This window comes from Hemiscyllium ocellatum, chromosome 18 (genome assembly GCF_020745735.1).
Source record: "Hemiscyllium ocellatum isolate sHemOce1 chromosome 18, sHemOce1.pat.X.cur, whole genome shotgun sequence".
NCBI lineage: Eukaryota > Metazoa > Chordata > Chondrichthyes > Orectolobiformes > Hemiscylliidae > Hemiscyllium > Hemiscyllium ocellatum.
Genome location: NC_083418.1, coordinates 43,440,991 through 43,459,439, shown reverse-complemented (window position 1 = coordinate 43,459,439; position 18,449 = coordinate 43,440,991). Strand labels below are relative to the sequence as shown.

Here is an 18,449-nt window from a genome sequence, read left to right as displayed (position 1 = left end):
AGTACCAGTAATATTGATGGTATTCAGTAATTCTCAAAGAGGTATGGTATGCTGCTCAACTAACCTATGGGAGACATTGATTCCTAAACCGTGCAATGTTCAGACTTCAGTGATTAATGGATAGGATTAAATTTCAAAGGATTTCAATTTCTGCTGTAGAAGAAAGGTTGCCACGGCAATGCCTTTACCAATAAGAGGAGTCCACTTGACAGCCAATCAGCCCTCATGTAATACAGTATAAATGTTGTTTTCCCTTTGTTTCAGTATTGCTTGAAAATTATCCTGTTGAATGCAAGATGAAAAATTTTGACAAAGTTTGTCTTTTTCAGCAATACTCACATTCTGTGGTACCAAATGACTATTATTTTATAGCTGTATTATACATGATAGGTCCTGGTGTCATTCATTATGACCAATTCTACTTTTAATAAATATTACTGACAAGAGGTTATAATGCTTTTGCACTGGAAATGTTATAGTAAAGATGCAAGTTTACCTGTTATGGATTTTCCTGTGGAGGTTTGAATCTTTCTTCTGCCTCCGGGTGACAGGTGGAGCAGGAGTTGATGGGAGAGGTGGAGGAGAAGTGGGAGTTGAGGATGGAGGTAGACTGTTGCTAGGAGAGCTCCTATGGTTTTTATCTGCTTCATACTCAAAGGTGCGTTTTGGCTTTGGCACAGGATTCACCACAATGCTGGGCAGACTTTCAGCCGGTGGTTCAGGTTTGTGGTAGGAGCTTTCAGAATTATGACTAAGCTGCTGCTTTGACATAGTTTTCTCAATCACAGGGTCAGGCTCTGGCTCTGTTAGCACAGAGCTAACACTCGCTCTCTGCGTTGTACTCCCAGGCTCCTTAATATCCTCTGACACACTTGGAATGAAAGACTTTTTCCTCAGTCTTTCCCTCCCATAGCAGCTGCTGGGCAACTGAGGAAGGTCCTTATTGGGGCTCTCCTTGAGAGCTTGCTCAATTTTCTGAATCCTGCTCAATACAGCCGATGTCTGTTTTTTGGCATGTTCTTTACTACAGAAACTAGAAGGCTGGTTCTTACCAAACAACCTCTCATGTCTGGCAAACGACTCTTTATCAGATGCATCATCTTCAGTCTCGGGGTACGAGCACTCGGAGAATGACCTACTCATTCTCTTGAATCCTGTCAGATCAAAGGTCTTCTCACTGCACGGTGAGGGCAGCATGCTAGGGCAGCCCTCACTACTAGCTCTGTCTCCTACTTTCCTCTTCTCCAACATCAGATTCCGCCTGGGTGACATTTCCTTTCTGCATTCCCATTCCGAAATCTTCTGCCTAATGTCAACAGTCTGAGAGCGAATGCCGGCCCGACTGAAGGATAGGTTCCGGAAGGTAGAAGCAGGTGCCAAAGACAGGGTGCTCCGGTTAAGTTGGTTGGTGCCTATCCCATCACCTGGCCCCTCTTGGCACGCTTCCTGTGATTGCTTCTGGTCTTGGACTCCTTCAACTGTGGTGCCTGGCAGGTGTCTATCTAAACATCCAATACTCACAGCTTTCAGTAAAGGACTTTTGGCATCAATACTACATGAATGAAGAAAACTGCTTCTTGGCGTTGCTCCTCCTGATCCACAATCCCTCAGACTCAGTCGTGGAGCTGAAATATGAGCACATCTAGTAGACCTATAGGAGTCTTCACTGTCACTTAATGGGTATGCTGAGCTTCTTACCGGCAATGAAAGTGTGGTTGGGCACACTGAATGACGTCTGTAAAAAAAAGAAATTCCATTAAAACAATGAAAAAGACAGAAAAGTCAGACATCATATTCAAATTGTACATCAGCTTTATTATATTTGTTCAGTTTTCGACTTCTGTTAATAACTGAAATAACACCCCTCACTTACAGGATACCATCTCATCAATAAAGAAGAAATCAATCTACTAGGCAGCGATAATAGCTAAATGGGAAATAATAGAGAAGCTAGTCTAGGGCACCAAAAGACCATGGAGGGATATTGGGAAGATTTTTGAGATTATGGAGAGTGTTAGCAAATAGAGCAAGAATTCAACAAGCTGCACAGTCCTCTTCAGTACCAATGACACTGATAAAACTAAGAAAGATGTTCTGCTGAGAGACCATGAGCAGTTAGGAACTAAACTGAAAACATGAAATCATGAAGATAATAATCTCTGCATTACTATTTGAACCCATGAACAAACTGACATCAAGAAAATAAGACAGGAGAGTTGAATGCTTGACTCAAAGTCTGGCATGAGAGTGTTTCAGATCTTGGGCAGAGGTGCCAGAATGGTGGAAACAGAGACCTGCACTTTTGGGATGGCAATCACCTGATTCCCACTGAGATGAGTATCCTGGCAAGTCATAGAACTCTGCTTGTGGAGAGGGATTTCAATTTGACTAAGGAAGTTAAGCTTGCTATCAAATTTAAGGAGAACACATTAAATGCTTTAAAGGTTGGTGAAAGGCCAGAAAAGATTAGGAAAGTTTAGGAAAGCAGCAAACAATGACTATAAAAAAAATAGAATTTCATGTATAATAGGAAACTAACAAGAAGTATAAAAACAGATAATAAAGTCAAATCTAAAAAGGAAAAGAAAAGCTAAAGTAAGCATTCACCCTTTACAGTGCGAGATTGGACACAGCTGTGCAGCCACTCTCAGTTTCTGCACATGGTTGATGTGCTGGTGCATTAACATCTGGTTCCTGAAGCTGCTACCACAGATGGAACTTAGAGCTGAAAAACATTATAGGATTGTGAGATTGGAGAATTATTAATGCTAAGTGAGGAAATGGCAGAGGCTTTGAACAAGTACTTTATAGCTGCCTTCACAGGAGAAGACACCAAAAACATCCCAAGTATCGTCAAAAATCAAGAGAACAAAAAAGGAGAGGGAAACTTAAAATAACCAGCCTCACTTGGAAAAATACTCCAGATAAACTTATGAGGCTTAACAAGTGCAGATGACAATTTACAGGATACATCTCAGAATCTTAAATAGAGCTGCTGAAAAAAATAGCAAATGCATTGGCTGTAATTGTACAAATTCCTAAGATTCTAGCAGATTGGTAAAACAGAGGTATAACATCCTTGTTCAAGAAAGTTAGGCAGCAGGAAAGTATGGGTCAGTTAGCATAACTTTGGTCATTGGGGAGATACTAGAATCTATTAATAAAAATGATTGTTCTGATTTTCTAAATGTACTGATAGTATCAGGCAGTGTCAATATTGTTCTGTGAAAGCAATGTTGTGTTTGATTAAATTATTGGAATTGATCATATTCTATGGGTAAGAATACCTCTTTGGCTCCAAAATTAGGGCACGGGTTTAGAATTTTCTGATTTGCTTTTTTATTATTTAAGCTCATGTAAACTTCGGCTAACAAATGTGAGAGTTTTTTTTAAGAGATTAAATGTTTTGAGCAAAGACAGTGTAAGGATATCTGTTCGGTCCAACCTGTCCATGCCGACCAGATATCCCAACCCAATCTAGTCCCACCTGCCAGCACCCGGCCCGTATCCCTCCAAATCCTTCTTATTCATATACCCATCCAAATGCCTCTTAAATGATGCAATTGTACCAGCCTCCATCACTTCCTCTGCAGCTCATTCCACACATGTACTGTGAAAAAGTTGTCCCTTAGGTCTCTTTTGTATCTTTCCCCTCTCACCCTAAAGGTATGCCCTCTAGTTCTGGACTCCCAACATCAGGGAAAAGACTCTGTCTATTTATTCTATCCATGCCCCTCACAATTTCGTAAACCTCTATAAAGGTCACCCCTCAGCCTCAGACGCTCCAGGGAAAACAGCCCCAGCCTGATCAGCCTCTCCTTGTAGCTCAGAGCCTCCAACCCTAGCAACATCCTTGTAAATCTTTTCTGAACCCTTTCAAACTTCACAAAATCTTTCCAATAGGAAGGAGACCAGAATTGAACGCAATATTCCAACAGTGGCCTAACCAATGTCCTGTACAGCCGCAACATGACCTCCCAATTCCTGTACTCAATACTCTGACCAATAAAGGAAAGCATACCAAACGCCGCCTTCACTATCTGCGACTCCACTTTCAAGGAGCTATGAACCTGCACTGTAAGGTCTCTTTGTTCAGCAACACTCCCTAGGACCATACCATTAAGTGTACAAGTCCTGCTAAGATTTGCTTTCCCAAAATGCAGCACCTCACATTTATCTGAATTAAATTCCATCTGCCACTTCTCAGTCCATTGGCCCATCTGGTCAAGATCCTATTGTAATCTGAGGTAACCCTCTTTGCTGTCCACTACACCTCCAATTTTGGTGTCATCTGAAAACTTACTAACTGTACCTCTTATGCTCGCATCCAAATCATTTATGTAAGTGACAAAACAGAGGGCCCAGCACCGATCCTTGTGACACTCCACTGGTCACAGGCCTCCAGTCCGAAAAACAATCCTCCACCATCACCCTGTCTTCTACCTTTGAGCCAGTTCTGTATCCAAATGGCTAGTTCTCCCTGTATTCCATGAGATCGAACCTTGCTAGTCAGTCTCCCATGGGGAACCTTGTCGAACGCCTTACTGAAGTCCATTTAGATCACATCTACTGTCATTTAAAGTATGTATCAGGTGTCTTGGAGAACAAATGAAGCCAGTATAGTCTTTTGAAAGTAATTTTAGTTAATTTGTTTTAAACATCAACAGTTATATTGGAGACATAAAATGGTTCTTTTAGTTGAAGTGCATCAATAGGCTTGGAATGAAGAATACTTGGATGTGTTCGTTGGGACGTTTGGAATAATAGTTAATCACTAAGGATTGAGATTACATGCTCCTACAAAGGCACAAAATTGACATCATTGGTGCCATACCTTATCAGTAAAAACTTAGGAAGTTAGCAGATTGATAGATTCAAGCTGTCACAAAAACAGTAATCTTTTAACATGATTGGCATGTCAATGAATGAATCAGGAGACAGGAAGCGAGGTCACTAAGATAACCATTACTTCTAAAGAAACCAATTAGGAAGAAGTGGGGAGACACTATTTGATCAATCTAGGATTGATCATGTGTTGTTCACACATTGGCAAAACAATTAGGGTTCAGGATGTCTCTGATCATGCAGAGGTGGTAGTGACTACCAACGGTTAATAAGTGGTCATTCTTAGTGATTCAGTGGATGAGGAAGGGATGCAGAAGGAGCATTTCAGGCTGCAGAAAAGAACAAGTGACACTTGCCCAGTCAACTAGTGCCAGGAATAGGTACACCTATTCATCTACTAATGTGGATCAACTGAGAAATTACTGCTTTTGTTAAGTATCATTTCCTTTGTACTTGTTTTGATAAACTTACGTTATATGAAACCAGTGAAAATATATTTGAACCCGAAATAGATATTCTAGCCAATCAGGACTTGTAAGTTTTTAAATTAGCTCTCTCAACTCAGTCTCCAATAGTAATTGACTTAAGTGTCAGAATTAAAATGAAAGTGAATTCAAAATTCTTACAGGATGGATTAAGGACAACCAGCAGAGGTAGTGTACTTAGAAATCCAAAGGCATTAAGTGAGGTGCCATACAAAATAATGGATAATATTTAAGAACGGGTTTCGGACTGGTTAACAAACAGAAGAAAATCACAACAAATGATTTTCTGGATGGCAAATTGTAACTGGTAGATTGCTGTGATTATTGAGAAAGAAGGACTCTTCAGAGATGGTAAAGATTATAGGTAAGTCAAAATATTGTGAAAGTTTTAAAAACCAATAAAAGATGGTCAAAATAGATTGAGAGAGAAAATAAACTATGAGAGTAGACTTGCATTCAATATTAAGAGGGAAAGAAGCATCTGTAAATATATAAAACAAAGAGAGAAGCCAAAGTGAACACAAACAGCTTCGAAGCCGGGGATATAATAACAGGGAAACAGGAAATGGCACAGGAATTGAATAAATACTTTCCATCAATCTTCACCATAGATGACTAATAGCATTCCAACAATATTAAATAATGGGGCAAATGGGGGAAGAGGAATTAAATACAAAAATGTCACTTGAAAAAAAATGTACGAGGGATACTAACAGGGTGAAAAGCTGGTAAGTCCCCTACAACCTGATAGAATGCATCCTTAGATATTAAAGGAAGTAGTTACAGAGATATTGGTAGTAATCTTTCAAGAATCCCTAGATCTTGAAAAAATCTTAGATGATTAGAAAATTGTCAATGTAGCACTCTTATTCAGAAAGGGAAGAGACAAAAAGAAGGCAACTGTCGATGAGTTAACTTAACATGTGCTATTGGGAAAATATTAGAACCTATTATAAAGGGTTTAGAAATATGTAATATAATCAAGCAGAGTCAGCATGGCTTCCTGAAAAGGAAATAGTGCCTGAAAAATTTACTAGGATTCTCAAGGAGGTATTAAGCAGGACAGGAGAAGAATGATTGATGCAATGAAGAGATACATATTGGACTCGAAACATTAATTTGTTTTCTGTCTCTATAGATGCTGCCAGATCTGCTGAATTTCATCAATACAATCTACTTTTGTTTCAGATTTGCAGCATCTACAGTACTTTGTTTTTGTTTGTCCACCACGCCTACTATTCAGTTCACATGGCACTGGATTCTCAAGTAATCTCAAATTTCAGAGCACCATTTGGAAGGTACAGCTTGGTAGTAATACTGTATTTAAACATTGCTAAAAGGAGACAAGATGTTGAAACTTTGAGAAGAAGAAACATTGATTACATAGCATCAGAGAAAGATGCTGATAGGTTGTGCCATCACGGGCATGGAGATGCAGCAGGAACAGTTAACAGAAAACTATTAGTTTTCAGAACAAAGTGGGAGACTTTTATTGTTCTGGATGTGGTCATGGGATTGCAGAGAAATCAAAAAGACAGTTAGGATATGCGAGACATATGAGAGACATCAATCAAAGCAACACAAAAATCTTCTACATCCTCATGAGGTTTCTTCAGACCCTTGGTCCAAAATAGTTTTATTCCTCAGACAAAGTACAACTTTCTCCTGGTGACCAACCACTTATCCAAATTCCCAACTGATAGAAAATTAAAGGAAACACGAGCTGATCCATGGCAAACACAATGAGTGCAAGTTTTGGCAACACTGAGGGTGAAAAAGATTCCCAATTCCAGGAATGGTAGAGTATGCCAACCATGCACAAAGAGATATTCAGATTATGAAGGTGTGAAAGGCCATCACAACAACAGGCAACACTCAAAAAACACACAAAAAACCAATGCAATGCACATACATGTTCAGAACTGCCAATAATAAAGTCCAGATTTCTGCAAGAAACAAATAGAATGATTACTAAACCACCTGCACATTGTACAAACTCTTAAACATTTCATTTTTTTCAATTCTAGTTTCTATGCAAATAGCTTTGCAACTAGCTAGTGTAATTGTATTTTCACTTTTAATGTAAAGCAGTTTTAAGATAGGAGCTGCTGTCTTAAGAACTGCACATGCTAATGAACCAAGGAGCAGAAATGATGCCACATTTTGTCTGTAATTTCAGGGCACTGAACTTTCCTGTAGGCATTCTCCTCTAGTGATATTTCCTTTTTACTAAAACTAAAGGTTAGTAAAGTAACACCAAGCTACACCAACAGGGATCTAAACCTGTCAATATCATATAGCTGCACCTACAGCTGGATGTACACATACTTCGCTTTATTTTGATGAGATCAATGTTTTAGGTGAAGCCTTGGTTAACCTTGATGTTGGAGACTCTTTTCAGAACTATCAAAAATACAGTGCTTCATATTTGAGGTAGAACTAAATGAAAGCACAAATGCCAGGAAACCAAGATTTATTGCATCTACTAAGATTCCATCAACTTTATCTGTAGAACTTGGCATGCATACATAACTGTGACAGGTGAGTTTAAGCTACCGGTCAGGAGAGAACCAAAGGCAGGGCTGTGCCAACTATTGCAAGATTATTTGCAATTTCACTACTGATCAGGCAAAACCAGAAATGATCAAGTATATTCCTAAATAAGTCTCCAACCTCTCCAAATTTGCAATACCAACAATGAGAAAGATGTTTCAGTGTGACAACCCAACCTCCCATTCTCACTATGGCCTCATAAGGGACTCTTCCCACTTCACCAGCCACACAAAGAATGTTAGGTGCTGACCATTGTGTCACTTGCCTGAAGGCACATTTTTATGCCTCATCATTGGGCTTTTTTCTGCTTTTATTTGTTAAATATTTCCCCACATAATCCAACTAGATATTTCCGCACAGATTTTATTTAATTGTGGAATCAACCTCTGTCTTCAACTGTTGGTCATTAACTTTAAAGTAACACTAATTCTTTTCACCAATTTCTCCTCAGAAAATCAAATAAGTGTATCTGATGTTTGCATAACCACTGCCTTTGCTTCAGCTCAGCTGCTGCTGAAATTCTCATCAATGCCTTTATTAAGTCCAGACTTGACTATTCCAATCCTCCTTTGGCTGAACTCACATCTTCCATTACAAAATACCAAGGACATCTAGACTCTGCTGACATCCCCTGCTCCTTACTTGCATCAAGTCATGATCATCTCACACCTGGTGCTGATTGACCGACTGTCTATAATGCTACGGTTGCATTCATGTGCAACCCTCTGTTATAGAAAAATCACATTTTAGAGACAGTGCTTAAAGTCTTGGTGTTGTAATCGCGTCACAATCAACACACGTTTTAGAAGTTCACACTTTAAAAGTAATGTCCCCAATTCGTCAATCGTGTTACAGCAAATTTGCCTTGACGAAACACGCATTATAGCAGAATGACCTGTACAATGATTTGTAGTCAAGAACACCCAAGTTTTTTGTTTACAATTCCCTCCACACTCACATTTACACTTTTTAAATTCTGATCTTCTGTGCATATCTAATATAAATCACTCCAACTGAAAACTGTAGTTTTAGCTGCCTAATTCCTAAACTTTGGAATTCTCTCCTAAACTTCACCTCATTTGCCTCCTTTAAGACCTGAAAACATTTGGGTCGGTCTTAAATACTTAAGTATTAAAATTTGCTGAACGATGCTCCTGTGAAGCAGAATACAAATGAACATTTTTGTTGTTGCAAACCTCAATAAATATCTATCCAAATCTTTTTAAAGCTTTTAATTGAACCATGAGTGAATTGCAAGTCAATTCCATCTGAAACAAAAAGGCCGAAGAAATTTACAGTTTTTTAGAATGCATTGGGGACAGAATGGCAAAGAGCATTGCCATCTTTGAAGAAAACGGCATGTTTGCTCCCAATGTACAGTACCCTTGAACATTGCAATCAGGAGGCACTTGGACATGAATAAAGGGGTCAAGATGATATCAGTCTCCTAAATCAGGAGGATCAGTTGACAGTGCTCTGAACGCATGGGTGACAACACATTGAATCTTGTCTCATTCTTGATCATAAGTTAATGCTCATTTTCAAACATTAAAACTGGGCCCTTACTGTAAGTGTCACAAAACAACTAACCTGCCTGCAGCCCTGGCACCACTCCAAATGCCCACTCCACCCCAACCCCAATATGTATTTCATGGGAAAGTCTTTCAATTTCTGGCTAAAATCCAGTTAAATTAAAACTGCATATGCACAGTAACATCACTGGTGGAGAAGCAGCCAAGTTTTATTTTGTTATACTTTTACCACCCTGATGGCGGCAAGATGCAGAAGTGAAGCTATTAACTAATGTAGCAAACAAATTCAAAAATGTAGCTTTCTGAAACCATTGCACTTGAATGAAGTAATTGTTATTGATGGCTAGCACGTTCTAATCTCATATTCCAGTGGATTAAAACCTTGATGATCAGAATAGTTAACATTGCCAAGGATGTTCTGGAGTTTCTGCCCTGTGACTATAAATGCAACACCTTTATTACAGTCAGCTGTTACACTGTCACTTTGTAGCAGTGAAACCTTACAATGTTCTAACAGCACACTCACAGAGCCGTGTTCACTCTAATGCTAACATTGACCTTATACACATCATGAAGGAAAACCAGATAAACATTTGAAGCACAGAAAGATATAGAGCTATGGTTTGGTCCACCCTTTGGAGAGCAGTAGGATCAGATCTGTTTCTGTATCTGTTTACGTGGCATCCTCACCTCCCTGAAGTCTACCCCTTTGCCCTCCTGCCACCCTAGCCCAAAACCCACCTGCATTGATTCCTCCCAAAACACCTGCTACTCTCTTCATCCACTTCCACGCGAACCCCTCACCAAGCTGGCACCCTATTCATCTCACACAAATGCCACTCTCCCACCAACCCTACGCTGAGACTTAGCATACACACTTACCCTTTCACAGCACCTGTCAAAGTGCTGACTGTGTTCACTGGGCACTTAAACATCAGAATATTGCAGACTGACTGCTTCCCTGGCTATTCTCTTCTGCTGCATACGAGGAATACCAACAGGTTTGCAAGAGGAAGTCCCTGTCCAGGAATTTCCAATACAGAACTGATCAAAAGTGAGTTTTTTAAAAGTCCGATCAGGATCAGAACACACTCAGGACATGGGAAATCTATTCTTCACTCATTAACTCCACTTATGATTATTCAAGTTTTTAATGAGTCCTTTAGATGTGTTCTCTGTTAATTTATTTGTTCAATGTTATTTACTCCTTTCACAAACTTTGGCTCCTGAGCACTTGTTTATTCATTAAACTGAATTGCTTCAACAATTAAAAAATACAAAAACAACTCTAATGACTTTTTTCTATCTTCAAATACGAAGAAAGTCAGAATGTGCTAGTGCAAATGTGGTTATTATTATTTCCTTCTTCCAGGGTTGCAGCCTGGAAGAATCAGGTTGAATAATGATTACTGTAGGTTAAGCACAGTTTGTGTTTATTGGATAATGCTGCTGGTTGGGAATCCACTAGCAGACAAAGGTGTTATTATAAGCATTGATGTTTAGAATGTGATTTTATGACTAATGTAAAAATTTGCAGTTTTTAGGGTATTTGAGGTCGCTTCAGCTATCTACTTTTGAATTTTCTAGAAAGTTATTCACTTTCACAATAGTGAGCCACTGCCTCAGTACCCTTTACAGTTGCCCCTGTACATGGTCACAACATGGAGTTGGAATTTTACTCCCTAATAAAGGTGAGCATGGAGGCAAGGAAATGCAGAAATTCATATCACCCAGCAATCTTGTTTGTTGGCTCCATTAGTGGTACAATTGGAGTGAAAAAACAAAATAATTGTGCATTGCTTTGTTGACTAAAAGCACCAGAGTAGCTGAGTGAACAATACAGGAAAAAATACAGAGAGAAGAGAATCGTATCACTATATATTCTTTTAACATTAGGTTAAAGATGCAAAAATGCTTTCAATATTTAAACAATAGAAGTGAATTGTGCAAAGATATCAAACGACTCACTTGAGCTCTGTAATTTCATGCTTTTGAAGTCATCTGCAGGCCACATTTGGAATACTGTATTGTGAAGTAATGTATTCCATTTGGCACTTGTTCTCCTATTCAGTTCACATTCAGCTGGCACTGAAGCTGCAGTCCTTCCTGTAGCTAAGTACTTTGAACACTTCAAAAAAAGCCTCCCACCTGGGGCCACATTTTATTGGCAAACCCCTCACAATAAAGTTAATAGATGGTAGCAAAAAATGTGAATGACCACCCAGACATGCATGCTGATTTCTGACTTGAGATTTCTCCACATCTTCACGCTCTGCTATTGGGAAGGTCTCCGCAGGGGTTTCTGTTTGTGTGTAACCCATTGAAAACTTGAGTTTTTCTTCAAGTAGAACACAATGGAAAGCATGATGACAACAAAGGGTGGTTATCAACACTTGAAAACATATCACATCTTAACCTTGATGAGGGGAGTTCTTGCAGCACAGTGGGTAACATCCTGTCTCTGAGCCAGAAAACTCAAGTCCTATTTCATGAAATGATATCCACAGAAGATGCACTCACAACATAGCCAACAGGTGAACTGTCAACCTGTAAACACTTCCAACATGCCTATAGCAACTGTTAAGAATAGGAGAATCTCCTAGTCATATATGTCTGATGCAGAGTGGTGCCCCTCAAACTGTGGCTTCTAGCTACAGGCTAAGCACTTATTCCAGGAAAACGAGCTGTGGAAAAAACAGACATAAGTAGGTGCTTTGTCTGCCTAATGTGCCTCTAAACATTGCAAGTCCTGTAAATCTAAACTTTATGAAACAGCTAATGTTAAGTAATTCTAAATGTCCTATAAGCCTTATTTCTAACATTAACAACTAATTAATTACGTTCCAGTACATAAAGTTTTAAAGATATATTTCTTCTGTTTAATCTCTTTGTTAAGCATCATAGTCAAAGTCTAATTTTCAATTAGTCAGAACTTGATTCTGGAATCATTAAATTTTAATGCATAAATTGGTCATTTAGCCCAGACTTGAAACAAGTATCCAATTAATCCTATTCCTCAACAATACCTGGGTCAAGATATTTCTACATTAAAAGAACAATTTCTGATTTGCCTAAGATGCTTGAACACACTGCTGGTAAATTAAAATAATTTAAGACGCACTCCTCCAATTAAATAAAACAAAACAGTATTTGCTGGCAAATTCTAATGCTTTGCAACCTTGAAGGCTATTGTTTTTTCAAAATATTGCTAATGAGCATTGTTCTGATATGGGTCAGTTCAGCTATGTTTGTCTTTTGTGTTAATTCCTTGTAACCTAAGAAATAAATCAGTGCTATACTTCACTCTCAGTGAGAGGTGAACTGTACCAGGCATTTATTATATTTGTATTTGCCCACAGACTTTCTATGAGATTCTGCACTAGAATTTACTCATTTAAAAAGCCAATTTTCAGAATAACATTTTTCTGAGGATCTGGAACCTATAGCATGACAAACAATTGTGCAATTCCTTATGCAATACAATTGAAAAATTGTTAATTGAAAACACAGCTAAACCAGGAAGTGCCAGTTATCTTCTTTGTCCAGACCCTTCATGACTGGAGTACCTTTGTCAAATCTCTCCTCTTCTGCATTGTTAGACTATTGTTGTAGATCTCTTCTAAACCTTTCCTTATATTCCATGTATCTATTTATAAAATATAGGAGTCTGTATGGTTTATAATTGCTTTCCAGTCTGCCCTGTTACATTCAATGACTTATGACAAATATTTCCAGATTTCTCTCCTTCTACAACACCTTTGGAATTGTAGCTTTTCTCTTATACAGTGGAAGCTCATAGTAACGTGGGACAATATAGTACAAATTTGCTTATGGTGAGGTCTCAAGGCTTTTAAAAAGAAAAATCTTTATTTGAATCTTCATTTTGCAAAAACAGGAGAAAAATAGGATTTCTCTTATTCTGAGCCACATACAATATAGTTTTGTTTTTTGGATTTTGGGTTATAATGGACTTTCATTGGATTGCCTCACCTGACCAAGAAGTATCACTTCACACTTATCTGTATTAAATTTTATCTGTTTCACGTCCATACATTCACCAGTCATTCTTTGTCCTTTTGATGTCTCTTCTCGTCTTGCAAAGTTTTGTGTCACAAAACTATAAAACTCAAGGACTCATTTTAAGTTTCTTTTATTATAGGCTTGTAATTTGATCCATAAGCTTAAACAACATTTTCATTTGTAATGTAAACATCATAAAGTTATTTGATAGCAACTAGCCCACATACAAGACGCAACAAAAAAAAAGAGCTCCCAGTTAAAACTCTTTTTACACTTTTCCCCATTTACTGTAAATGAAAACCAGCAGAATTAACTAATTTAAGTTAACAAATATGAAAAACATTTTAGTGAAAGACTTAATCAGTGAATTAGGTTTATGTCCTATGAGCATGCAATGCCAACCAATGCTATCATGCATCCATCCTTTTCTGATTCGGTCTACAGGGCCTACTTGGTCTAAAATGGTTGATAAAAATCATGAGCAGTCTAACGAGAAGAGGCTGTTGTTTATACCATGATTGCAATCTGGTGCAAGTTGGATTAGTAAGCAAGGGGCTCCTGTGACACAGTGGTAATGTCCCTATCTCTGGGCCAGAAGCCCAGGTTCAAGTCCCACATGATCCAGAGGGGTGTCATAAATTCTTTGAACAGTGATTGATTTAAATCAATCTACATTTGTAGCAATGCCTAACTTACTAGGATTTCTGGGCAAGCTAACAGGCCTGTCCACTTTAAGATCTAAAGATGTTCTGCCTTTTCTCATCCATATCCACATGAGATCAAGTCTTCAGCATTAAACTTTACAGAACTATTAACTTATATGACCATTCTCAAAGGCAACAATATGACTTGTTGGGTATCGGACAAGCAACTCATATCTTCAGAACACAGTACAGCTGTAAAAGGGAGATAATGGGCAATATTTAATGTCCCCACCCCCTATTCGAGAGTGGGAAATATGGTCAGCAGAGAATTAATTAAGCTGGAAGTGAAATCCTTGTTTCCTGATATTACGTTGAGCTTTTGAAATAAAGTGGAAGAAATATCAGCAATGGAGCACCCAACGCACTCCCAGTGGTGGGAACCTATTTTCCAATCATTTTAAACCATGAAGACTCATTAAATTGGGAAGAACACCAATTGAAATCCTAGTTTCAAGAGATAATCAATGGTGCACAAGAACTCAGGTCTCATGTTTTCCCACAGTTTAAAGATAGCATGCAGTGGGTGAAGTTGTTCCAGTTTTGGATTCTTTGGCTCAATCGGTGGTTCTTTCTTTATCTTACTCAATGGCAGAGACAGGTCAAGGGGGAAATGGAAGCTCTAAGAACATCAAAGGATGAGTAGGGCTGTAGGGAGTATGATGCTTGGAACTTCAACAGTACAGTAGTAGGCCTAGTAAGAGGATGTGGCTGGTGCTTGTTTTTTCAAGTGGCAGCAGAGCAGTTCATTGGTGTCTGAAAGGAGTCAGGCTCCAGCCTATCATTACAGTGATCTCGATCTGTGTCTGTAAGGGAAGCTGTTGCATGACACACTGCAGCTCAACAGTTGCAAGAGAAATGACCTAGAGTTGAAGCAGCTGTTTCAACTGTAGAGTCACAGTTAGTGTCCATCAACATCACTGCTACTTTGCTTGAGATCAGATGTTGCTAGGAAACCTCTAACTCATAGGTCAGGTTTTTCTGGGAGGAGGCCGCTCTAGGATGGGAGGAGTTCAGGACGTGTCCCATGAGACGGTCATATATTGCTACTGACAAACTGCAGCTACTGCAGGAATGAAAACCATGTCTACAGAAGTCCTCACAATACTGCCTGCTTCATACAGTTCACTTTGTGGATTTACAATCGGTCTCACAGGAATGGATTCAGTAGAGGAGGGCCTTGTCACACAACAACATAAGCAACAAGGCTACCAGCTGGCACTAGCCAAGGGGCAAGTGAAGTCCAGGAAGAACTGAACCAGGGCTGTCTTCACTATTGAAGAGCACTGAAGAACTCAATGTGGGTTCACCAACTACTTTAGATATCTGAATGGCAATAGAACTTTGTCGGAAGGCAATTCTGCACACATTCTTACAAGACATACACCCCATGGCCAATTGCCCTCAAGGTAAAATGCAGCCCTAAACTTCTACACTAATAGCTCATTTCAAGGATGCTTACACCCACTACAAGGGCTCTTGAAGAACAGCTAGCTGCTTTAGTACATCAGAAAGGGTTTCAGTCTCTGAATGTTCAGGTTGTCTATGAACACCAGAAATGTGCATGTGTGACATTTCCCATGGAGCCCTCATGATGCATACTGCTTAATAAACCTCCTCCCCAACTTCCTCAGTGCTCAAGTGCAGTTTTGGATTCTGAGTGACAAGTGCTATCTCCTCAAGACGTGGCTCATGACACCAGTGCATCATCTCCAATGCACTGGGGACAAGCATTACAATGCTGCAGATAGCTTAACATGGGAAATCATAAAGCAGACCATAGCATGCTCACAATGTGCTGCTGATGTCTTCACTGGCCCTTTTATAATGTACACCACAAAAAAATCCAGGATTATCATCATTTGCTGCATCTTACACAATGTGACGTTACAAAGATGAGAAGAATTACCGATCCAGGTCTTGGAGCAGTTACAACCATCTTAAAGGAGATTAATGGGGAGAAAAGTGAGGAGGATGTAGCGGTCTCATGTTGGATCTCAGATGCCAGGGCCATGGGAAAACAGGTCCTCTCTGTCAGGGATAATTTCACCTTCAATCATTTTAATCAACGAGGATGCACATACCTGACTGTCACTCCCTAGCCTGCAAATTTTTTCTTGCTCTTGATTGTGCTTTCACTTCTACAAACATCCATCCAGAGTTACCTCAGTACACATCCTCCACCCAGTAGAACATCAAGGGAGCAGACAGTCTCTCTCCACCCACGAGCTAACTGTCTCCTCCTGAACAAAACTGTCAAAACCAATACGGCACAAGCAGCATATCACTTCCACACCTGTCAGTAACCTCCAGCAATTTCCTTGGCAAGTCATTTGTGAGGGAGCTACAGATGCTACACAATAGTCACTTAGTTGAGAATACAAATCACACCACACACACACACACACATTACTATCCAGTGAAGACTGACCTCTAATACACTGCATATTGTTGCCTACGCAAATAAAAATTCCCTCAGCCTCCTTCCTTCAGCAACAAGTGTCAAAAGTATGCCAGTGGAGGACAGTCCTACAAATACATATAATGTGCACAAATGAACAAAATACTCAGGGCGACCTCCATATCTGCGGGTTTGGTTTCTGCGATTTCAGTTACCTGATTACTGAGGCCCGGACATATTACAGGGAACATTCCAGAACCAGGGACAGGAGGCTGCGAGGAAGGTAAATTTCCCATCCGTGGTTTCAGGCTTCTGCGGTAGGTCTTGGAATGTATCCCCCACAGGTATAGTAGTGTCTTAGGACTTGAGCCACCAGTGAATCACAGAATCTCTATAGTGTGAATAAACGCCAATCAGCCCATCAACTCTACAGTGACCCTCTTCAGAGTATCCCACTCTATCCCTGTAACCCTGTATCTATCATGGCCAATCCAACTAACTTGCACATCTTTGGACAGTGGGAGGAAACCAGAGCACCTGGTGATAACCCACACAGACATATGGAGAACATGCAAACTCCAGTCACCCAAGGATGGAATTGAACCTGGGTTCCTGGAGCTGAGAGGCAACAGTGCTAACCACTGAGCCACCCTGCAGCCCTTTGTGCCCATTATGCCCTTGTTACTTTTTAATGTTTCTTTTACCATCACAATGCAATGGTATAACTCTCACATCAGCAACTGAGGAGGCATCTTGCTGAAAATTGTTCCCTCACCAAATGATTACCCATGGGTCACATACTCACCACATGCACTTACAATTTCCATTATGATTACATGTACTTTTTGAATGGTGGAGCAGGCTTAAGGGCTGTATGGCCTTATGTTCTTATTTTTCTTATGTTATTTTGGTTCATAAATTAAAGCTTTCAAAACGCTATTTATCTTCAAACTGGTATTGCATAAAAGCAAAATTATGTATCTGGTAATTACATAATAGATCATGCAAAATTAATAGCTCGGAGCAATACGTGACCTACTTCAGCAATTTGCAGACTTGCAACAAAATGTTTGCAATGTGTCCCGCAAAAAAAATCTCCAAGTACTTTGCTTTGGAATGGGTTAGGGTGTTAGGAGGGGGAAGGGAGGCAAGAGGGGGTTGCTGAAAACCTGGTTGCACAGAAAGCTTTTAAGGAAATTTTTGAAAGAAATGAAAGAACAAGCTCAACAGTAGAAGCAAAATTAAAAAAAATCTCTGCTTTTGGAAATGAACAATGGGGGTACAATTGCATCAAGCACTAATTTCTTGTTTGATATTACAGAGACTAATGCGAGAACGTAAGAAATAGGACCAGGAGTGGGCCAGCTGGCTGTTCAAGCCTGCTCTGCCAGTCATTATCATCATGGCTGATCTATTCAAAGGCTTAGCTCAACATGGTCCCTCATTCATCATAAATGTAAATTCCTCTACTGTTCAAAAACCTAAGTTGATTTTAAATCCTCCCACCCAGAGAAAACAAAGCATAAACAGTGCTGATATCAGGATAACCTACTCTCAGTCTCATTGTTGCACTGCAAGGGATTCCTGGGGACTTGGGCTTCACAATCCAAGCATCAGTCCACAGAACAGAGGGATGGTCCACCAATTAAACCCGCTGGACATGGAGAAATAAGTCTGAAATTATCTTTGCCTGGTTGCATTCATTGAGGCTTGATTAAAAAAATACTGCATGCTGCTGCTGCTGCAACAGGTTTCCAAAATAGACAGAAGAACACAGCAAGCCAGGAGGTGGAGAAGTCACTGTTTCAGGTGTAACCCTTCTTCAGGACTGGGGCTGGGTGTAGGGGGCACTGCAGATTAAGCAGATGGTGAAGGGGGATAGGTGAAGACAGGTAGAGGGTGCGACCTGGTT

The 18,449-nt window shown here is 39.7% G+C and overlaps 1 protein-coding gene across 5 annotated transcripts in view; it reads right to left on the bottom strand.

Moving 5' to 3' along the window:
- dennd2b (DENN domain containing 2B) overlaps positions 1–18,449 on the bottom strand; it is a 457,469-nt gene that overhangs the window by 173,821 nt on the left and 265,199 nt on the right. For all 5 annotated transcript variants that reach the window (XM_060838921.1, XM_060838918.1, XM_060838922.1 and 2 more), the window contains exon 3: positions 497–1,735. In XM_060838921.1, the coding sequence (XP_060694904.1) occupies positions 497–1,735 (1,239 nt within the window). The remainder of the gene's footprint in view (positions 1–496; positions 1,736–18,449) is intronic.